General features: G+C 40.3%; 1 protein-coding gene across 8 annotated transcripts in view; it reads left to right on the top strand.

Annotated features, from left to right (window-relative positions):
* The window catches only part of LOC126999355 (sodium leak channel NALCN-like), a 41,020-nt gene that overhangs the window by 15,323 nt on the left and 1,425 nt on the right, over positions 1-24,272 (top strand). For 5 of the 8 annotated variants that reach the window (XM_050861889.1, XM_050861891.1, XM_050861892.1 and 2 more), the window contains exons 16-32: positions 411-590; positions 852-972; positions 1,625-1,756; positions 2,865-3,032; positions 3,819-4,027; positions 5,244-5,364; positions 7,878-8,011; positions 8,711-8,876; positions 9,703-9,900; positions 12,471-12,688; positions 13,765-13,988; positions 14,911-15,047; positions 15,756-15,892; positions 16,336-16,486; positions 17,282-17,398; positions 20,046-20,220; positions 21,399-24,272. The exon at positions 21,399-24,272 is cut by the window's right edge and continues 1,425 nt beyond it. In XM_050861889.1, coding sequence (XP_050717846.1) covers positions 411-590; positions 852-972; positions 1,625-1,756; positions 2,865-3,032; positions 3,819-4,027; positions 5,244-5,364; positions 7,878-8,011; positions 8,711-8,876; positions 9,703-9,900; positions 12,471-12,688; positions 13,765-13,988; positions 14,911-15,047; positions 15,756-15,892; positions 16,336-16,486; positions 17,282-17,398; positions 20,046-20,220; positions 21,399-21,598 — 2,788 coding nt within the window. In that variant the 3' untranslated portion in view covers positions 21,599-24,272. The remainder of the gene's footprint in view (positions 1-410; positions 591-851; positions 973-1,624; positions 1,757-2,864; positions 3,033-3,818; positions 4,028-5,243; positions 5,365-7,877; positions 8,012-8,710; positions 8,877-9,702; positions 9,901-12,470; positions 12,689-13,764; positions 13,989-14,910; positions 15,048-15,755; positions 15,893-16,335; positions 16,487-17,281; positions 17,399-20,045; positions 20,221-21,398) is intronic. The other 3 variants (XR_007753263.1, XR_007753264.1, XR_007753262.1) reach the window with 3 other exon arrangements.

The following is a 24,272-nucleotide window of genomic DNA, read 5'->3' as shown; positions in this document are numbered from 1 at the left end:
CCTTAACTCGCTCCTCCTTAAGTATACACATTATTCAAAGTAGACAAATACTTGACCTTACTAATTTAACATAAACACTTATAAACACTTCTGTAGCTTTTTCCTCTACAGGCTTTTTGCTCTTTTATCTTTTTCTTTGAATGCTTCCTTTGTTGTAAAACACCTTATCAAAAAGCATAGGTTAAATATATTGCATATTACAGGCAGTGAAATATCCTCAGGAGTGTACCATAGCAACCTAACAAAGACATGCAGAAGTTATACCAGTAATGAGTGCTTGTTATGCATTGTTTGAAGATATAAATAGTTATGTGTAGAAAAATAAATCGGATATTATACTTGTTTTTTTGTGGTTTGTTTAGTCAAGCACTGAATTGCGAGACTCTTTTATGTTGATGTAAACTCTCCAGGAACCAGCGCGAGGAAGACCTGAGGGAGAACCATCCGTACTTCGACACTCCACTGTTTGCCGTCGGACGAGAGAGTCGCTTCAGGAAGTTGTGTCAGGTCATCGTGTATTCCCGCTACGACACGAGCCACAAGGATCCTATCACGGGGAAGGAGAGGAAGATAAAATACAAACGTCTGCAGTGAGTGTCAGCAGTTTGGTTTTTGTCGTCTGCCTGGGAAAAGTCTTGCCATGTTGGGTTTTGTATTTCATAAGTGGAAGAAAAATGATGTTGCTTGTATTTTGTGTTTTAATTCATGTAGGGTATTATTTTTTTATTTAGGAAAGTACAAAACAGCCGTGAACACATTATAATTACATGTTGGTTATGAAGTAAAGCAGAAATATAAAGATAACTGTAGTGTAGATAGTTTTAAGTTAAGATTTTATGTGTAACCTTCAGCAACCTGCTTGGCCTGGTGACCTACTTGGACTGGGTGATGATCCTGGTGACCACCCTCTCCTGCATCTCTCTCATGATGGAGGACCCCAACTACCGCATCACTAACGAGCCCATGCTGCAGGTGAGGCTCAGAACTGGCTATAAATTACTTGGACACACCTCATTAAGTTTTTATTATTTTTTTTTTTTTTACGTCTATGCCTATAGCGCTGGTAGGCTTGCTTGAGGGGCCTGGATGGTGTTCAGCCCCAGCCCGTCATGGCGCAGGCAAGTGTTTATAGTGGCGCCATCTTCTCTTGTTACTTATTTGAGTATTACTGAAGTTATGAGTTGTATACGGAATATAAGTACATATAGTAGTTGAAGTCACTTATTTCATATATTCTACACATGGAGGAAAACTTAGATTACAAAGTCAGTAATGTGCCATAGACTTTATTTATGCTTTTAACCCGGTAGCAGCGGGGACCATGTTTCTTAATGATCCCTCTAAGCGAGAAAAACGAGAAAAAATCATCATTCACACAAACCATTTCATAATATATATCAAAGCATTTGTGATCAGTTTACGTATCATCTATTTTGGGGGGTTTACATCATGGCACAAATTTGGCCCGTTGCTGCTACACGGTAAAGCCACAAATTTGCCCCGTCGCTGCTACCGGGTTAAGTTAGGTAATGATCACTAAATTTGTTACCTTACTTACCTCTTTACATATATGAGTTTTTTCACATCTGGAAGAAGCGTAAAGTGATTAACCAGTGTCCCTCAGATTGCAGAGTATGCCTTCGTGGTGTTCATGAGCCTGGAGCTGGGCCTCAAGATCCTCGCCGACGGGCTGCTCTTCACTCCCAAGGCTCTCATTCGGGACATGGCCGGCATCCTCGACCTCTTCATCTATACTGTACTGCTGAGTCTTGGGTTTATTGTTCTCTGGATAATCTGAGTTTTCTTAACATTTTCAGGACCTAGGGCCAGTTTCACAGTTCCCCATGATGGGTTAGTAAGCTCCCAAATCAATACCAGAGCCTTCGAAATTTCCATGTATAGTGTCTGGTGTTTATATTTAAATTCACAAATTTGATGAAACTATACAGGAAAAGTCTTGTGTATTTAGTGTGGCATCGAAGACCTCACCATTTTGGATTGTATGAGATTCTATAGTTTGGTTCGGGCTGTTACGAAGACACTGTGCTGGACTGTGAAATCGGCTCCTAGACTTGTGTGAGATAGACCAGGCATCGTTTTCTTTTGACTCATGAGGCATTGAAGTTATTTTACCACCTGATTATTTTCGATAGTGTCAGAGGTTACCCTTTCTGAAACTTTTTATGCTTATTCAATTGCAATATATTAGGAAACATGGCACACACGAGCTTCAGTATTTCAGTAACTTAGCTTTATTCAAGTAAGTCGATCAGGTGAGATAAGTCAAAATTGTTGTAGAAGATAAATGAGATATTTTATTTTTTTTGTGATTTGGTTAGTCAAGGACTGAAACCTACAACTAATTTTTGTTGATGTAAACTCCAAAGGAACCAGTCACTCCTGCCAAACCTTTTCATACACATTCATTTGCATTACATTGAGAAACATGGCATACAAAAGCTTCTGTATGTCAGTAACTTAGCTGTATAGGGAAATTTTTATCCACCATGGAGGTAAATTGATTCTAAATAGGCTTGTTGTAGTATTGTAACATCTTCCATTATTTTTATCTACCACGGAGGTAAATTGATTATAAATAGGCTTGTTGTGGTATCGTAACATCTCCCATTATTTTTATCTACCACGGAGGTAAATTGATTATAAATAGGCTTGTTGTGGTATCGTAACATCTCCCATTATTTTTATCTACCACGGAGGTAAATTGATTATAAATAGGCTTTTAGTATTGTAACATATTCCATTATTTTTATCCACCACGGAGGTAAATTGATTTTAAATAGGCTTCTTGTAGTATCGTAACATCCTTCAGTTTTTAGAGTAACGAATTAATCCCGTTCTCTCAGGTGTCGCTGGTGTTCTCGTGCTGGATGCCCCCCCACGTGCCTCCACAGTCGGGCGTGCAGCTGCTCCTCATCCTGCGTTGCCTGCGTCCACTGAGAATCTTCAACCTGGTGCCACACATGCGCAGGGTCGTGTCGGAGCTCTGCAAGGGCTTCAAGGAGATTTTATTGGTAAGAGTCCTGGATCACAGGATATGATTTTAGTTTATCGGTTGACACTGTACTTTTTTTTTCTGAAGTGTCCAAGATTAAGGGGCTATTAAACTGGGCAAATTTTCCGTGGATCTTCAGTCAAACCACGATTTCCGCCGGCGTGGTTCTCATTTGTTTCTTGTTATTGCTGCTGATGATGATGGTGAGTAATACCGTCGTCCTTCAGTGAAATCTACCGTAGCTTTGGAAGATCGTGGACTCGTCAGAAAACCACGGAAATAGGAGAACCACGCCAGCGGAAATCGTGGTTTGACTGAAGATCGACAGAAAATTTGCCCAGTGTAATAGCCCCTTGCAGCTCCTCATGATAAGCAAATCCAGTTACAGTTTGAAGTATTGAGAGATTTTTTTTCTTTAGTTAATGCCGACAGTTAGTTATGTATTCTCCTTTCTTTATTCTGTTGTGTTTTCTTTCACAGGTGCAGTACTTAGTGAACTCTTTTTTTCTTTTTTTTTTCCTTGAGCTTCTTCCGTTTCCATAAAAAAACATTGTAATGCTTTTCTCATACATTCTTTTATACATTCTTACTCTCATACATTTCCTATACACGCTCAAATATTTCTCATGCATTTTTTTATACATTATGCTGATATGTTTCTTATACATACTAATACATTTACCATACATTCTTTTATACATTCTTATTCATTCACATTTTTATCCATACTCATACATTTCTTATACATTCTTATTCGTACACGTTTTTATCCATACTCACATTTTTCATACATTCCCCTCCTCAGGTATCCGTGCTGCTGATTGTCCTGCTGTACGTGTTCGCAAGCTACGGCGTTCAGATGTACGGCGGGAGACTGGCGCGCTGCAACGACGAAAACATAATCGAGCGCAAGGACTGTGTGGGCGTCTTCGTCCGGAAAATCTTCGTCACCAAGATGAAGTTGGAGCCGCTGGAGGACGAGAAGTACCCGGCCATGCTGGTGCCCCGCGTATGGTGAGTTTTGGTCTTGGGGCCATATTCTTAAACATTTCGCCGCTCAACCCCACATATATGACAAAGCTTTCGTGAGAGTTCTAGGCATTTCCCGGGATAGTTTTATGATCCTGGTGGTGGTTTGGCCCTTCTTCTGTATTATGAACCTAAAAAGACACTCGCCAGGACCTGACTGATCTCCTTTTTCGCCTTTGGAAATATATACAGTTGTTGTGAGGGGAAGTTGGGGTATGCTGGGAAGGCTGGGGTGTGCTGTGGGGGGGTTGAGGTGAAGGGTGGGTGGGGGGTTTGGGTGTGGTTGAGGTGTGTCGAGAGGGAGTTGAGGTGTGCTTATAGGGTCAAGATGGGGTGCTGCAACATATGTGGGGGAAAGCCTTGGGTTATAAAGGTACATTGGTGCAGATCTTGTAAATACATAGCACTGTGTTTCATGGGTTTGAGGATTCAGTCAACTAATATATTAACTTGTGGATTTTTTTCTTGTGGATTTGAAGGTGACAAAATGGTATTGATTTTTATGCTTGTTTTTTTTTTTATTGTTTGATCTCCCACCTGCACCAAACATGATGTCGTGTGCACAGTAACACATTGCACTTGTCCATCACTCACGAAATACATGACTTTATAATGCAGGAAGTGAATGAGATATGAGTTATTGATACGTTTTCTTGAAGTACTGTTTTGATGAGTACTTAATCAGGACTGGGATCAAACAGCACCTCAAGTCATGACGAGTGATCTGCATGAAAACTACAATATATCCATCCATTTGTACTCACCCTGATGATTGATACTCTTTAAAATTTAATTCATATATAAAAATCAACTATTGTAAAAAAAATCCCACTAAACATTCATAATTTCATCAGTATTCAATTTTTTATACATGAGCTCAACTTTCTGTTATAAAAACTTGACAAACGTACATAATTTTACCAATCTCTAGTTTTTATTCATCAGCTTAACCTTGTCATGTAGAAGCTGATAAACATTCACAATTTGAGCAATATATTTTTTTTTACATCACTTTAGTTTTCTAGTTTTTTCTGTCCCTGGTGAGTACTAATTGGACGGGTGTGTACAAATAGGCAAGAACACCCTATTAATAATCTTAAGTGTGATTGGAGTGGATGCTGGAGCTCCGTGATGGGCTGGAAGGAGTGCCTCAGCCTGCCGCCCCGTCCCTCCCTTGCTAACACTCATACCCAAAACACAGGGCCAACCCACGGCGCTTCAACTTTGACAACATAGGGAGTGCCATGCTGGCCTTGTTTGAGGTCCTCTCTTTCAAGGGCTGGCTAGATATTCGCGATGTGTTAAAAATCCGTCTCGGCATCGTAAGTTGTGGTCCCTGTTCTCTTGAGTGGTGTGTCCCTTAATGTCGTGTGGTGCAGCATTGTCCTGTCTGTGTGTCGTCCCTAACTGTGCGCATGGTAACTGTCTCACCGTCACTTAGCCAATACTGTCTTGCCCCAACCCAGAAGTGTCTGCCAGATTGTGTGGTGTTATAGTCTGAGGAAGGGCGTGTTTTGCCCATCAAATGTTGCATGTTAGTTTCCATAAGTGCCATGGTTGTGGTGTAGATGTTAAGTGTCAGTTTGTGTCATTGTATGAAAGTACGTAAGTCTAATGCATCTATGAAAAATCTGGTCTTCATCAATAAGGAATGTAGTTTTGATAGTATTGTTGGGTTAAAGATGGTTTGCGATAGGTGCCATTCTGGTTTAGTAATTAACCCGGTAGCAGCGACGGACCAAATTTGTGGCTTTACCGTGTAGCAGCGACGGGGTAGATTTGTGCCGTGATATAAACCCCCAAAAATAGATGATACATAATCTGATCACAAATGCTTTGATATATATTATGAAATGGTTTGTGTGAGGGGTGAATTTTTCTCATTTTTCTCGCTTAGAGGGACCATTAAGAAACATGATCCCCGCAGCTACCGGGTTAAAGATGGCTTGCGATAGGTGCCATTCTGGTTTAGTAATTAAATCTGTCCAAATTTATCCCATTTCTTGGAACAGAGAGCTAGTTGTATATCAGTGTGCTCATTATGTCAATTTATCACTATAGAGTATCCAGTTAGGTGATTAGCAGTATCAAGTAAGTAATTTGATATGGTAATTAGAACAGATTGAGGACCCATTACCATTATATAAGGAATTTAATGCAAGATTTGTCTATGAAATTACGTGTTACTGTATCTCATTGTCCATTTGTTTTGTCTGTGTGTGCCTCGGCTTCCCAGCATGGATGTCATAGTGTGTCAGCCTGCAGGTGTGGTAGCTCTTGTTTAGTGTATAGAGTTATTGCTTGGTGTGGACTTATTGTCAGTGTGCATTATGTCATGTGCAGTGTTGTTGTGAGTCCCGTTCTAGACGAGTGCTATGCTACTCTAGGATGCAAGGTAGGAGAACAGATGTTGCTATTTTTTTTATAGCTATCCCATGTCTTGGAATAGAGAGCTAGTTTTGTCTGTGTGCATTATGTCATGTTTAGTGTTGTGAGTCCTGCTCTAGAGGAGTACTACGCTACTCTAGGATGCAAGGTAGAACAGATGTTGCTATTTTTTTACAGTTATCCCATGTCTTGGAATAGAGAGCTAGTTTTGTATTACTGTCCGTGTGCATTATGTCATGTTCAGTGTTGCTGTGAGTCCTGTTCTAGAGGAGTGCTATGCTGCTCTAGGATGCAAGGTAGAAAAACAGATGTTGCTATACTATAGTTATCCCATGTCTTGGAATAGAGAGCTAGTTTTGTGTCACTGTCCGTGTGCATCATGTCATGTTCAGTGTTGTGATGAGTCCTGTCCCAGAGGCGTGTTGTGTTACTCTAGGATTCAAAGTAGGAAGAAAAGATGTTGCTAGTTATCCCATTTCTTGGAACAGAGAGCTAGTTGTATATCAGTGTGCTCATTACCATTACAACTTTGCAACTTGTGAGGGTCTGTGTCTCAAATCAAACTGACATTTCCAGTGATATCCAAAGATTATTGTCTTAGAACTCTTTTAATCACTTGATGCATTATTGCAGACCAGACACACAGTAAGGGCCGCTTTCACAGTCATTTTGTTTGTTTTGGTCATTACCAATGGTGGCGATCGACGCTATAGGATTTCCACGTAAAACTGGCCAATGGGGTAGTGGCGGCTGCGGGGTTAGCCTAGCCCCACAAATTGGCACACACACTCAACACCTCTCGCTCCTCTACAGCCACCACTAACCCATAGGCCAGTTTCACGTGGAAAATTATGTGTCGATCGCCGTCATTGGTAACAATCAAAACAAACAAAGTGACTGTGAAAGTGGCCCCTAGATCAGATTCTATTAAGGGCTTTTCAGTCTGTTAGTCCCTGATAATGACCTGTTATGTTTATCTTTCTTATTTCATCCGGGTCTGTCAAGCATAAAAGATTTCTCACCCAGATTGTGACAACTAGAATGTCTGTGTAGCAACCAGTGTGTTGTGTATGTCTTAATTGTTATAGGCAGTTGTAGTCACTAGAAACTAACAACCTGATAAATTTTGTGTGCATATTTTTATACACAGCATCCTGTTTCATGGTTTTTATATGAACACAGTATCAAGAGTTTGTGGTAATGTGATGGTTCATGGCTCAGAGGAAGGCTTGAGTTTACAACCTCCCAAAATTGACCTCTCTTTTGGATACTCTTTACTTTTTACTTTTGTGGGAGCGGCGAGTAGCGGGCCTTTTTTTTTTTTGTACTCTTTTTGTTGCCCTTGAGCCGCATCCTTTCATGTAAAAAAAAATAAATAAATAAATAAATAAATAAATAAAAATAAATAAATAGATAAATAAATAAATAAACTGTTTACTCCCCGCAGGCTTCCACCGTCTACATCCACATCTTTGTCTTCCTGGGGTGCATGATCGGCCTCACACTGTTCGTGGGCGTGGTCATTGCCAACTACTCCGAGAACAAGGGAACGGCACTCCTCACCGTGGACCAGAGGAGGTGGTGAGTGGCCTGGCTGAGGGTAGGGAAGGGAACGGCCAAGAAAGGCATGGGGGTGGGGGGGGGGGGGGGCAAGTGAACGGTCAAGAAAGGCATAAACTTCTCAACGTTGACGACAGTGATGAGGAATATGATGTTAAAAGAGTCTGGTAAATTGACGAAGTTGACATTAACGACGGTAAAGATGCCGTCAGAGATTTCGTTAAAGTTCCATAAGATTGTAATGAACTTTGAATGTGTTAGAATTATGGTATACTTGGATCCACTTCTTGTATGTCAGAACGTATTGCTACAAGAGGAGGGTATCAGGACACCTCTCCTCCTGAAATTGACCCCTCTTTCAGCCACCTCTTTGGATTCTTTATAGGAGCAGCGAGTAGCGGGCTTTTTTTATTTTTTATTATTGTTTCCTTTTTTTTGTGCCCTTGAGCTGTCTCCTTTGTTGTAAAAAAAAATTGTTTTAGAACTATAAGCTACAATATAAAGATTAATTTCGTATATGTTAGAACTATAATTATGCTACAGTACATGAGTTAGCTTACATGTGTTAAAACTATGTGCCACAGTTGATAGATTAACTTCATATATGTTAAAACTATATGCTACAGTACATTGATTAGCTTATATGTATTAAGAGTATATGCTACAGTACAGAGCTTATGTGTCAGTACTTTATGCTGTACACTATTCGATATTTTCCAGGTGTGATCTAAAGAAGAGGCTGAAAATTGCCCAGCCGCTCCACCTCCCTCCACGCCCCGACGGCAGGGCTTTCCGTGCCTTCATCTACGACATCACGCAGAACATCTACTTCAAGCGCTTCGTGGCCATCTCGGTGATCATCAACAGCAGCCTCCTCTCCGTCGCTGTGAGTCATGGGCAGGGTAGGATGGGGTGGGTTTGAGTGTCCTTTCCAATGCATCGGTTATGTTCTATCTGTTCAGGAGTTGTGAATCATAGGCGTAAAGTATTCATATATAGTTTTCTTTTTTCTTTTTTTTCATCAAAGGACGCGGCTCAAGGGCAACAAAAAGATTACAAAAAAAAGAGAAAAAAAGCCCACTACTCGCCGCTCCCACAAAAGTAAAAAGTAAAGAGTAGCCAAAGGAGAGGTCGAGAGAGTTTACATTAGAGCTACATCATTTTCTTTAGAGTAGCCAGTAGTGTAGTTACAGCAGTACACTGATAACTAAAATTACTGAATATAAGGACCAGGGACCAAGGAATGGGGACACAAGGATGAGCATCAGTTGAGTCTAGAGGCAGTTACTCTTTTTTTTCCTAGAATTTATGCCCCAACTTTCACAGATTCTGGTTTTGTTCACATTATAACGGAACCAATTAAGCACATAACTCATCACACCACTGTACTTAACCTGGTAGCAGCGAGGGACCAAATTTGTGGCTTTACCGTGTACCAGCGACGGGCCAAATTTTTGCCTTGATATAAACCCGGCAAAATAGATGATGCATAAACTGGTCACAAATGCTTTGATATGTATTATGAAACAATTTGCATGAGTGATGATTTTTTCTATTTTTTTTCACTTACAGGGGCCTTTAAGAAACATGATCCCTGCAGCTACCAGATTAAGATGCTGTGATTATTATTATTTTTCATTACAGTGATAGAAGCAGCTCAAGGAAAAGGAGATCTAGCAACTGCACCATCTAACACTTTTCTCTCCTCTCAGTGGAAGGAGGAGGAGGAGGACCGAACGAGAACCCTGGCGGTGGTGTCGTCCCTCCTGAACCTGGTGTTTGTGGTGGAGGTGGTGATGAAGCTGATCGCCTTCACCCCGCGCGGCTACTGGCAGAGCCGACGCAACCGCTATGACCTGTTTGTGACCACGCTGGGGGTGGTGTGGATCATCCTCAACTATACTGTGCAGGTGAACCTTAAACCTAACCTAACAAAACCCCAAACAATAGGTCTTGACTCAGAAAATTCATATATTCTTCCTTACTAATGAGACTTTCTATACAACAAAGTGAGGTCATTCTTTGTTTATTTATACTACAAGATGCTTGTTATCATGTGTTTGAAGATACCCTAAACTTAACCTAACAAAACCCAAAACAGTTACTATAGGTCTTGACTCAGAAAATTCATATATTCTTCCTTACTAATGAGACTTTCTATACAACAAAGTGAGGTCATTCTTTGTTTATTTATACTGCAAGATTCTGGCTATCATGTGTTTGAAGATACCCTAAACTTAACCTAACCTAACCTAACCTAACAAAACCCCAAACAGTTACTATAGGTCTTGACTCAGAAAATTCATATTCTTCCTTACTAATGAGACTTCCTATACAACAAAGTGAGGTCATTCTTTGTTGATTTATACCATAAGATGCTGGCTGTCATGTGTTTGAAGAAACCTTAAACCTAACTTAACCTAACCTAACAAAACCCTAAACTGTTACTATAGGTCTTGACTCAGAAAATTCATTTATTCTTCCTTACTAATGAGACTTTCTATACAACAAAGTGACCTCATTCTTTGTTTATTTATACCACAAGATGCTGGCTATCATGTGTTTGAAGATACCCTAAACTTAACCTAACCTAACCTAACAAAACCCCAAACAGTTACTATAGGTCTTGACTCTAAAAATTCATATATGCTTCCTTACTAATGAGACTTTCTATACAACAAAGTGACCTCATTCTTTGTTGATTCATACCATAAGTTGCTGGATATCATGTGTTTGTAGATACCCTAAGCTTAACCTAACCTAACCTAACAAAACCCCAAACAGTTACTATAGGTCTTGACTCAGAAAATTCACATATTCTTCCTTACTAATGAGACTTTCTATACAACAAAGTGAGGTCATTCTTTGTTTATTTATACCACAAGATGCTGGCTATCATGTGTTTGAAGATACCCTAAACTTAACCTAACCTAACAAAGCCCCAAACATTTACTATAGGTCTTGACTTAGAAAATTCATATATTCTTCCTTACTAATGAGACTTTCTATACAACAAAGTGAGGTCATTCTTTGTTGATTTATACCATAAGTTGCTGGCTATCATGTGTTTGAAGATACCCTAAACTTAACCAAACCTAACCTAACAAAACCCCAAACAGTTACTATAGGTCTTGACTCAGAAAATTTATATATGCTTCCTTATTAATGAGACTTTCTATACGACAAAGTGAGGTCATTCATTGTTGATTTGTATCATAGGGTGCTGGCTATCATGTGTTTGAAGATACCCTAAACTTAACCTAACCTAACAAAACCCTGAACAATTACCATACGTCGTGACTCAGAAAAATCATCTATTCTTCCTTACAAATGAGACTTTCTATATAACAAAAAGACCTCATTCATTGTTGATTCATACCATAAGTTGCTGGCTATCATGTGTCTGAAGATACCTTAAACCTAACCTAACCTAACCTTACAAAACCCCAAACAGTTACTATAGGTCTTGACTCAGAAAATTCATATATTCTTCCTTACTAATGAGACTTTCTATACAACAAAGTGAGGTCATTCTTTGTTTATTTATACCACAAGATGCTGGCTATCATGTGTTTGAAGATACCCTAAACTTAACCTAACCTAACCTAACCTAACAAAACCCCAAACAGTTACTATAGGTCTTGACTCAGAAAATTCATATATTCTTCCTTACTAATGAGACTTTCTATACAACAAAGTGAGGTCATTCTTTGTTGATTTATACCATAAGATCCTGGCTATCATGTGTTTGAAGATACCTTAAACGTAACCTTACCTAACCTAACAAAACCCCAAACAGTTACTATAGGTCTTGACTCAGAAAATTCATATATTCTTCCTTACTAATGAGACTTTCTATACAACAAAGTGAGGTCAGTCTTTGTTGATTTATACCCTAAGATCCTGGCTATCATGTTTTTGAAGATACCCTAAACTTAACCTAACCTAACAAAACCCCAAACAGTTACTCTGTTGACTCTGAAAATTCATATATTCTTCCTTACTAATGAGACTTTCTATACAACAAAGTGAGGTCATTGTTTGTTTATTTATACCATAAGTTGCTGGCTATCATGTGTTTGAAGATACCCTAAACCTAACCTAACCTAACAAAATCCTGAACAATTAACATACATATTGGCTCAGAAAAATCATCTATTCCTCCTTACAAATGAGACTTTCTATATAACAAAGTGACCTCATTCTTTGTTGATTCATACCTTAAGTTGCTGGCTGTCATGTGTTTGAAGATACCCTAAACTTAACCAAACCTTACTAAATGAGACTTTCTGTATAATATAATGAGTTCTGTTGCTCAATTTTTATTTACATTTTTATTTGTATATCTTGAATTGGTAACTCTCCTCTACCTTCCAAAAGCCTCTGTTCTGTCTTCCCGTCTATTATATCTTCTTGTTTAAATGTATGTTGTTCCGTCATAAATCTGTTGCTCACCTCTGCCCTCTCTGCCTTGCTTCAGACGGACGAGTCACACATGTTCGGCTTCATGGTGAACATCCTGCGGTTCTTCACCATCACGGGGAAGCACGCCACCCTCAAGATGCTGATGCTGACGGTGGGCGTGTCGGTGTACAAGAGTTTCTTCATCATCATGGGCATGTTCCTCCTCATCCTCTCCTACGCCCTGGCCGGCTGCATCCTCTTTGGGACTGTCAAGTATGGCGAGGGCATTGGGAGGTGAGTGGAGGGCTGTGTGTAAGGTTGAAGTGCCATATTCTTAACCCGTCCGCTGTGAATGGCATGGATTTCGCTTTCACTGGTAGCCTGGTTAAAATACTCCCAGGTCTTTCTCTGCGTTTGTGGTGGATAGTGGAGTGTTTCCCATGTTGTATTTGTGTGCTGGATATCCCCTCCCAAGGTGCATGACTTTACATTTTTCTTCATTGAATTGTAGCAGCCACTTCTTGTTCCACTCTTGTAGGAAATCTGCAGTCAAGGGGCTAAACATTTTGGCACCTACGCACATTCACTTGACAAAGCTCGTAGGAGTTGTGTTAGGCATTTCCATGGGTAGTTTTATGACCTTGGTGGTAGTTTGAGAAAGCTTCTGTACTATATATGTGGAAGAATCACTCATGAGGCTGCAATTTATCTCCCTGAAGGGATGAAAACGGTGAAATCTTTGGGAATGGAAGCAAGTTTGAGGCTTTATAAGGAGTTAGATATATGAAACGCTTTAGTTGGGTTGAGTTTTGAACATGATTTGAGAATTAAAACTGATTTCTAGTACCTAAAAATAGCGTAATCTGCTCTCCTATCTCTGTTTATCAGTGAGAATTTATATTGATATATAATGACTTAATATAACATAACCTATCCTCTTTCTCTATCTGTTTTTTATTAGAATTGATATTGATATCTACTGATTAAATATAATATAATCTGCTCTCTTTCTCTGTTTTTTATGAGAATTGATATTGATTTGTAATGATGTAAGATAGCATAGCCTACTCTTTCTCTCTCTCTTTGTTTTTATGAGAATTGATATTGATTTGTAGTGACTAAATATAATATAATCTGCTCTCTTTCTCGGTTTTTTATGAGGATTGACATTGATTTGTAATGATGTAAGATAGCATAGCCTACTCTTTCTCTCTCTCTGTGTTTTTATGAGAACTGATATTGAGTTGCAATGATGTAAGATAGCATAGCCTACTCTTTCTCTCTCTCTGTGTTTTTATGAGAATTGATATTGATTTCTAGTGACTAAAAATAAATTAATATGCTCTAATTCTTTCCCTCCCTCTCGTCAGGCAAGCCAACTTCCAGACCGCCACCAACGGCATCACGCTCCTGTTCCGCATCGTGACCGGGGAGGACTGGAACAAGATCATGCACGACTGTATGGTTGCGCCGCCCTTCTGCACGCCGGGGGTTGACTACTGGGAGACAGACTGCGGCAACTTCACCGGGTCCCTCATCTTCTTCTGCTCCTTCTACGTCATCATCACCTACATCGTCCTGAACCTGCTAGTGGGTGAGTGTTTGTGACTTTTTTTATTTATATATTTTTTTTTTTTTACATCAGAGGTCACGGTTCAATGACTAGCCGGGAAAGTATCAAGATGCCTCTCCATTTGAAACCGACCCTCTCTTTTTGCCATTGCAGTGCTTAGCGGGCTTTTTATTTATAGTGAGGGGTTTATAATTTTTTTTTCTTTCTTGGATTCTTGGTTTCTTTATTTTTTCCACCTTGCTTTCTTTATTATTTTCTTTTTTATAATTTTTTTCTTTTCTTCTTGTTCTTTTTATTTTTTCTTACATTTTCTTCCTTTTTTTCTTTCTTTCTTGGTTTATATATTTTTTCTTTCTTGGTTTCTTTCTTTTTTTATTTTTTCCTTCTTGCTTTCTTTATTACTTCCTTCTTTTATAATTTCTTTCTTTCTTTCCTTCTCTCTTGCTAGATTTAACATGTGTAAAAAATGAATTGGTGACTAATTAAGGTTTATTCTGCACCCTAAGTCTCATATTTTCTCCACAACAAACTGCATCATTAGTTGTTTTCAGATAAATTAAAGGGTTTTTCTTTCACTGGCAATGAGAGAACATGGGTACAATTTCAGTATATTAACCGTCACCAAGAAGAGTGTATCAGGACACCTCTCCACCTGAAATTGACCTCTCTTTTGGCTACTTTTTAATTTTATCTCTTATAGGAGCGGCGAGTAGCGGGCTTTTTTTTTTTTTTTTTTTTTGTACTCTTTATTATTCCCTTAAGCCATGTCCTCTGATGTAAAAAGAATAAATAAATAAATAAATAAAACTGAGTCTCACATTTCCCTCTCAAAAAGTCTACATTATCGGTGAATTTCCAGAATAAAACTTCGACTAAATGTTTCTTTTCCTACTGTATCATGACCAAGGAACTAACCCTAGTCAATCGCCCTTCTGTCTGCCAGCTATCATCATGGAGAACTTCTCGTTGTTCTACTCCAATGAAGAGGACGCTCTCTTGTCCTACGCTGATATCCGCAACTTCCAAAACACCTGGAACGTAGTGGATGTCAACCAGCGAGGCGTCATCCCCGTCAGAAAGGTACAGTCAGAAGAGTAGAAATACAGTTTAAAGTGATGAATACCCAGTCTGAATGCAGTTTCTTTTTATGTCATCAGCAAGCAAGATAAGTAAACTCAGCCATGACCACACCCTCAATACCAGTTTTAGGAGGGAACAGGGCATTAAAGCTATAGACAGAGAGGTAGATTTAACATGTAGCGGGCTTTTCGAGTAGCGGGCTTTTTTTATTATTGTTTCCTTTTTTTTGTGAAGAAGCAAGATGTAGAAACCTTAGCCATGACCACACCCTCAAAAACATGTGTAAAGTGAAAATCATTGCCTTTTATGTACTCAAGAAGCAAGATGTAGAAACCTTAGCCATGACCACACCCTCAATAGGAGTTGTAGGAGGGAACAGGACATTAACCCAGTAGCAGCAGGGATCGTGTTTCTTAAAGGCCCCTCTAAGCGAGAAAAATGAGAAAAAATCATCACTCACGCAAACCATTTCATAATATGTATCAACGTATTTGTGATCAGTTTATGCATCATCTATTTTGGGGGGTCTTTATCATGGCACAAATTTGGCCCGTCGCTGCTAATGCGTTAATAAAGCCACTAATAGAGAAGAGCGACCCACTAACAAACAATAATTACAGATAGGGAGGCAGGTCAAAGGGGTGTAAAGTCAAAACAAAAGACAAATAGGAAAGAATGGCTCACTAACGCTGTATAATTACTCGGCAGGTCAAGTTCATCCTTCGGCTTCTCAAAGGGCGCCTTGAGGTGGACCCCGAGAAGGACCGGCTGTTGTTCAAGCACATGTGTTACGAGCTGGAGCGCCTCCACAACGGGGATGACGTCACCTTCCACGATGTGCTCAAGTGAGGGGGTTATAATTCTTTTTCTTTCTTGGTTTCTTGCATTTTTTTTTTTTCCATCTTGCTTTCTTTATTATTTTCTTCTTTTATAATTTCTTTCTTTCTTTCTTGCTTTCTTTATTTTTCTTACATTTTCTTTCTTTTTTCTTTTTTCTGGGTTTATATATTTTTTTTCTTTGTTTCTTGGTTTCTTTATTTTTTCCTTTTTGCTTTCTTTATTTTTTTCTTCTTTGATAATTTCCTTCTTTCTTTCTTTATTTATTTATCTTTTCTTACATTTTCTTTCTTTCTTTCTTTCCTTCTTTTTACATCAGTGCAGTTGAAAATAAGTTAAAGTTAGGTTAGGTTAGGTTAGGTTATTATTATTATTCACGTATATATATTTGGAAACGGTCATCATTCTCCTTGTCCTCTTTACCCTCTGACAAGCTCCCTCCTCTTGGCAGCATGCTGTCCTACCGAAGTGTTGACATCCGCAAGTCTCTTCAGCTGGAGGAACTGCTGGCCCGCGAGGAGCTGGAGTACATCATTGAGGAGGAGGTGGCCAAGCAGACCATCCGGAATTGGCTGGACAACTGCCTCAAGCGGAACCGTGCAGTGAGTTAAGAGTGAATGCTGTTGATGGCTGAGGGGGCTTCATGGTGCAGTGGTTAGCACACTCGGCTCACAGCTGAGAGAGCCTGGGTTCGATTCCCGGGCGGAGTGGAAAAATTTGGGCGGCTTTTCCGATACCCTATGTCCCTGTCCACCCAGCAGTGAATGGGTACCAGGTATTAATCGGGGGTTGTGTCCCATCTCCTGGGATCTGTTCCTTTCTCCTATAATTCCTTCCCCTCCTGTCTCTCTCCGGCATATGACCACAGATGTTGCGCCGACTAAACGAAACATTCCAAACATTGTTGATGGCTGATGGATAAAAGATGTGATTGTATATGACATCACCATCTATTTTTGCCTATTTGTACACGTTATTTCAATGGATCTCTTTCCAAGGTCTCTAGATTCTGCTGCCAGATGGAAGTACTGTTGTATCATTTAGATGGATCCACTGCAAACACTTGTCTAGGTTATATTTTTTTGCAGGGAAATGGCATGAAAAAGATTCTGTTTTCATAATTTTCCTTACAGATAAATGGTTAGGCAATGTTATTAAACTATCCACCTTGCAGGCATAACTATGTATATACAAGCACTGCATTTCATCCTCTTCTTTTCATTTAACATCCTTATTTTCCCTTAAGCACTACATTGATTTGAGTTAGAGGGAAAGGGTGAAACAGGTGATCAAGCGAGTTACATAGTGGGTACTAGAGACAGCACATTCTAGTTTCAAAGTGACAATAAGTAAAGTGGTGTCCTTGCAAATTTACTAACAGCACATGACTTCCACAGCAAAAGGAGCAGACGTCTTTATTGGTGAGCCTGCGCGCCACAAACGACCCGCTGATGGGCCTGCACGAGGACAAGAAGACACAAACGCAGGACAAGGAGAAGGAGACCGAGGCAAAGGCGAGTGTTCGTATCTTTCCCTTCCATAGAGGCTCATTTTTTTATCTGTTCTTGCGGAAAGATGAAGAAAGTAAAAGATAGTTAGAAGATAAGAATGAAACAGTAAAGAAGGAAGGGAGAAGATAGGAGAGAAGAAGGAGAGAAAAGGAAGAGGGAATATAAGAAAGAAGAATGAGGAAGAGAAAGACAAGAAGAGAGGAGGGAAAGAAGTGAATTGAAGACTACTAGTGTTTTGTATCTTCCTCTTTTCCTTTCATTTCTTTATGTACTCTTGCATTTCTTTTTACGAGGGAGGCAGCTCAAGGGCGAGAAACAAAAATGGGAACTTAAAGGCTCGCTAGATACCACTCCAACAAAAGAAAACGGAACAAGAGGGCAGAGAGAGGTCAATTATGGGTGGAGAGGTGTTCTGGTACTCTCTTCTGCATTATAAAATCTGATGCTGCTGTAGAATGGGAGTCCAATTTTATTTATCTTTATACTAGAGGAAGCACTCAAGGCCAAGCATAAAAAAGGACATAAAAAAATCCAAACTGTTGATCTCCATAAGGAAAAGTGGTAGAATTTTTTTAAGGATTATTCGGTGGCAATCCAATGGAAGTCCTTGTTACTGTCTTTTTGGTGGAATGTCGTTCTTTTTATTTCCTCTTTCAAGGGTCGATTAGGCACAGTGCAGTACAATATGATATCAAACTAACAGAGATCAAGGTGAGTTTTTGTATCTATCTCTTTAGTTGTCTCTCTTTATCTATTCCTTTATGGTTGAACAGAGACCAGGGAGAGCTTTTTTTGTCTCCTATCTCATGGTTAGGTTAGGCACAGTGCAGTACAATATGATATCAAACTAACAGAGATCAAGGTGAGTTTTTGTATCTATCTCTTTAGTTGTCTCTATCTATTCCTTTATGGTTGAACAGAGACCAGGGGGAGCTTTTTTTGTCTCCTATCTCATGGTTAGGTTAGGCACAGTACAGTACAGTATGGAGTCAACCAACATAGATCAAGGTGTCTTTGTAAGTTTGTACCTGTCAATTTAGTTGTCTCTCTTTGTGTATTCCTTTATGGTTGAACAGAGACCAGGGGGAGTTTTTTTTTTGTCTCCTTTTTCATGGTTAGGTTAGGCACAGTACAGTATGAGGTCAGCTAACATAGATCAAGGTGAGTTATTGTACCTATCTCTGTAGTTGTCTCTCCTCTGTCTATACCTCTATGGGTGAATGGGAAACAGATACAATGATCGAGACACCAACTAGTAGAGGTTAAGGGAAGGGCTTATACCTGTATGTCTCTTTGAAGATGTAACTTGAAAGCTCAGTCTCCCCTTTACTTCATTACTCAAACAAGATAATGAGACACAGAGATACAGGTAACTCTCGATTTACGCGAGTTTGGTTTACGCGTTTTTGAAATAACGCGGGGTCCAAAATCCCCCAAAAAAATTTATTTACACGTTTTTTCCACTTATACGCGATATTTTATGGAGTGGCCACCAGATGTCTCACGCAACTGGACTCACATAGTGCCGCGGCCACACAGCAGAGCTCAGTTCTTCCCGCGCGCCACTCGAACAACAATACAGTACCCACGCTGCCACACTACTTAACAATAGGGGTGGGCAGGTACCGGTACTAACGGTACTAGCTATATGGTACAGTACCGGTACCAGACTGCTCGGTACCGGTACCAATACTAGCTAGCCACTCATGGTGTCTCTCATTTCTTCCTCACACGAGCGAGGCTGAGACTGAGTGCCTGAGTGGATATCTCGGTGATATGGATATTCTCTCTCTCTCTCCACTGAATGAAGTAAATAAGCATATTATTCCCACCATCACTCGTAGATTATGACAGAGAACTAGGCAAGACAATTCACACGTTTCTGGTGACACGCGCCATGCAGCTGTTTGTTGTATGGGTGTGGTTGTGTGGTTTGTAAACAATGCAAATGGCGGCCTGGCTGGTATTGCGCGAAATATCTCCTCGTACAAGACTCATGATGTACAGTTTCTGATATCATATTTACCCCATTATTCTCACTAATATTAATAATTAATAATGAACACATGGATATTTTTTTCCAATATGATTTTTTATGTAGCTTGTACTGCTCCTTAGTCATACAATCAAGCCACCTGTGACATCAAGATCAAGATCATACAAATGGCGCCCGACGGAAAAACGGGATAACAACAAGGCATGGGCAATCCTCCATCGATTTCAATTTTGTATAGTAGTTATTAGATCACCCTGTATTCTATGGTAACATATTATGAGACAGCTACGGACTATGAAGGATTATATACAATGATAAAGGAAAGTTTGCCATTATTGGATAAGACAAAAAAAGACCCTTAAAAACACCATGAAAGAAGAAAAAAATCATAAAAAATTTGTACATTCGGCGTACAAGGCGCAGGGCTAAACTTTCAGGCATTTTTTATGTGAAAAAGGTGCGCGCTATACGCTGAAAAATACGGTTTTTATTTTTCGACAGAAACCTACCTCTTGTTTGATTTACATTGTTTTTGATTTACGCGATCTCTTCAAGAACGCAGTACTCGCGTAAATCGAGTTACCTGTACATAACACACTAAGAAACACACTACAGTAAATAACGATCCTCTGTACTAATACCAATCACTTCCAGGAGGGTGATCGCGTCAGGGAGAGGAAGAAGGGGATGATCATGACACGCACAGAATCCATGAGCAGCCTGCGCGACGGAGGGAGGAAGTTCCTGGCACCCACGCCCTCAGACTCCTCCCAGCGCGGAGAGAAGCATGCGCGCCATGACTCCAAGACCAGGAAAAACAGGCCTTCAGGTGCGTGAGGGGGTCTTGTTTTATACCAGGAGCTGTGTGTATGTGTTATAATGTGGGAGTTTCAAGGTCTGGGGAAATAGTCCATGATAGCCCAGTAAGTTCGTATGGATGTCTTAAACTTGCTTCTGTTCTCAAAGATACTACCATTGCTTCCTATCTCAGCCCTTCATACATTCATCATTTATCAGGAGCTGTGTGCATCTGTGTTATAATGTGGGGGTTTCAAGGTCTGGGGAAATAGTCCATGATAGCCCAGTAAGTTCGTATGGATGTCTTAAACTTGCTTCTGTTCTCAAAGATACTACCATTGCTTCCTATCTCAGCCCTTCATACATTCATCATTTATCAGGAGCTGTGTGCATCTGTTATAATGTGGGGGTCTCAAGGTCTGGGGAAATAGTCCATGATAGGCTGATAGCCCAGTTAAGTTCTTATGGATGACTCAAACCTGCTTCCATTCCCAAAGTTATTACCATTACTATTACTATTACTGTTACTTTCCCCAATCCCAGCCCTTCATACACTCATTAGCAGCTCAAAATACCTTTCCCCCTTTCCCATTTATTCCTCACTGCCCCTCCTCTTTGTTCATTCAGTAGCAGCTCAAAGCATCTTCCTCACCATTCCAAAGGGTGTTTCAATTGCTTTCCCTCCCATCTCTTCATTCAGCAGCTGCTTAGAATGCCCACTCATATTATTAGCTGCTCAGAACATTCACCAACTACCCATCTCTATAAAAGTTGTGTGTTGCCTGGACAGTGTATCTTTGCAAGTGAGTTGTGTTTTCCCCATTTTTAAAGATATTTCAATTGCTTCCCTCCCATTTCTCATTCAATAGTTGCTCAGAATGCCCACTTTCATTATTAGCTGCTAAGAACATTCACCAACTACCCATCACTTTATATTTTAAGTTGTGTATTGCCTGGACAGTGTATCTTTGCATGTGTATAGGTATTGTGTTTTCACCATTTTTAAAGATGTATCAATTGTTTTCCCTCCCATCTCTTCATTCAATAGTTGCTTACAATGCCCACTCACATTATTAGCTGCTCAGAACATTCACCAACTACCCTTCACTTTATTTTTGAGTTGTGTGTGCCTGAGCAGTGTATCTGTGTTGGCATGTGTAAAGTAATCTTGTGACAGAGCAAAATAAGTATTGGTTTCCATGCTATCAGGAGGCAACAAGAACCTGCCCCACCTGAGCGAGGGCGGAGAGGGCGTGACGATCGGACTCACGGGGCAGATAAGCAGCGACATCAAGGCCGTGCTGCCCCGTTCGGCCTCAGGGTCTGGGGAGGTGCGGGACTGGTGGCGGGAGCAGGTCGGCTACAACTCAGGCTCGGACGTTTCGGATGAGATGGAGGATGATCTCTAGCCTGCGGTGGATGGGAGTGACAGCCCCTCAACCCTCATATAGGTGACTGCACTGTGTAGAAAAGAGGTACGAGGTGAAGGAATACAGTGAGGAGAACGTATAGCCTAGCGTGGATGGAAGAAACAGTCCTTTAACCCTCATTTTAGGTGATTGCTCTGTGCATACAAGATATAGAAGGTGAAGGAGTATAGTGAAGAGTAATGTTTAATCTGCAGGGGATGGAAGCGACAGTCCTTCAACCTTCATGTACGTGGTTCTGTATGCTTTTACGAGTCAGGTTCCTCAGTCCACCACCGCAAGTCTGTAAGCTTCTGAACCAAACAAAAGATACAGTAAACCCTCAATTAATATGACGTAGGTTCCAAAGAAATTCAAGCAAAGTAGTGGTGTTATATCAGTGAGATTCATGAATTTGGGACTCAATGGAGGGTCTGCTACACTGCGAAAACTTGCATAGTGTTTGGTGTTGATAGAGAAGGTAATAAATTTGAGGAAGACATACAGGAAATCTCTTTACTATCAGGTATTAAGTAGAAAAAGCGGACATTTAAAGGTGAAGGCAAGGAGTGAAGGGTTGTTATGAGGTGGAAGTGTTCGGCTTGCCTTCATCTCTGGCCTGTGAGTGATTGGTTTGGGAAAGGGGCAGAACAGGCAGGGTTATGAAGAACAGACGTGAGGTGGAGTTTGTCAAGATGTGATTCCGGTAAGGGGTGCGTAAGGGAGGAAGGGAGAGAGGAAAGGAGGGAGGAGGAAGTGTGACAAGGGAGAGGGAGGAAAAAATTGTCGGATGTTGGAGGTTGTTCAGTAGGTTGTGAACTTATGAATGATTGATGTGGGAAAGGGGCAGAATAGGCAGGGTTATGGGGGTTCCAGGACTGATGTTGGAGGTTCAGCAGTTTGTGGACTTGTGAATGATTGGGTTGACAAGCTAGCAGTACAGGCAGGGTTATGAGGGTTGCGGGGCTGGTGTTGGAGGTTAATCAGCAGCTTGTAAACTTGTGAATGATTGATCTGGGAAAGAGGCAATACAGGCAGGCTTATGGGGGAGGTTTTCAGCAGCTTGTAAACTTGTGAATGATTGATATGGGAAACAGGCAGTATAGATAGACTTGTGAGAGTTGCAGGGCTTGTGTTGGAGGTTTTCAGCAGCTTGTAAACTTGTGAATGATTGATATGGGAAAGAGGCAGTACAGATAGACTTGTGAGAGTTGCAGGGCTTGTGTTGGAGGTTTTCAGCAGCTTGTGAACTTGTGTATGATTGGTCTGGTAAGCTATCAGTACAGGCAGGCTTGTGAGGGTAGCAGGGCTTGTGTTAGAGATTAATCAGCAGCTTGTGAACTTGTGTATGATTGGGTTGACAAGCTATCAGTACAGGCAGGCTTGTGAGGGTTGCAGGGCTTGTGTTAGAGATTAATCAGCAGCTTGTGAACTTGTGAATGATTAGTCCGGCAAAATATGAGTTCAGGCAGCCGTGTGAGGGTTGAAAGGCCAGTGTTGGAGTGTGTTAGCAGCCTGTGTGTATTTACAAGCGTCTCTTTGCTGTGGACATCAACAAGACAGAAATAGAGAATATTATATGTTTTAATAATTGCTAAAACAAAAGTATATATATATTAATATATTTATAGAGATATTTATAAGAGTAAACATATTTATGTGTAATTTATGTAGCTGAAGATTCCCGTTATGTTGTAAACTTTTAATGATATTGATATTAAGATATTCTAGGCACATATATATTACATGTATTTATTTATTGTTGTAAGAATGTATTTATTGAAAGTTGTTGATGAGGCAAATGCAGGGATTCATTAGGCTGTAAAGGCATGCACAAAACTTTGAAGAATCATGTTGGATATATTTTTATAGTCTAGATGTGCCAAGCAATCTCAATACGTACAAATGGCTGTCGGTTGTCAAGGGAGGGAACCAAGGAGCGAGGGCGTTTCCATGTTACTTGAACCTTTTAAACACTTTATTCACAAGTAATGATTAGAGACTCGCCTTGTGTTTGGGAGTGGGTGGTGCCAATGAGCGGGGACTAAAGTGTTCATGTTATTACCTTGAAAATCATATACGTATTGGGCCGCATTACAAGTCGAATCCGAGAAGTTTTGGGCCCTTACAGAGTTTGGTTTAGGGGCCATATTATAAGTCGAATCCAAGAAGTTTCGGGTTCCTACAGAGTTTGGTTTAGGGCCACATTACAAGTCGGATCCAAGAAGTTTTGAGTCCCTACAGAGTTTGGTTTTGGGGCCACATTACAAGTCGAATCCGAGAAGTTTTGGGTTCCTACAGAGTTTGGTTTAGGGGGCACGTTACAAATCGAATCCGAAAAGTTTTGAGTCACTACAGAGTTCAGGATGAATAAGAGAACAACAACAACAACAACAACAACAACAACAACAACAGCGACAGCCACAACAATGACAACAATAAACATAACAACATAAAAGACACCTTCAAATTACCTGTTTATAAGGTAATGCTGAACGTGACAGCAGGCCCCCTCTCCCCTCTCCCCCGCGAGTTCTGATGACCTGCTAATGTGACATAAGTTGACGTGACCTGACCTGACCTCCAGTGACCCGGCCTGACATAACGTGTTCTCGGATTCGACTTGTGACTTGTAATACGGCCCATAGTTACAAATAATCATAAGAAACTCGCCTTT

The sequence above is a fragment of the Eriocheir sinensis genome, chromosome 16 (genome assembly GCF_024679095.1).
Source record: "Eriocheir sinensis breed Jianghai 21 chromosome 16, ASM2467909v1, whole genome shotgun sequence".
Lineage (NCBI taxonomy): Eukaryota > Metazoa > Arthropoda > Malacostraca > Decapoda > Varunidae > Eriocheir > Eriocheir sinensis.
The sequence above is the reverse complement of the archived record's forward strand: the minus strand, read 5'-3'. Positions and strand labels throughout refer to the sequence as shown.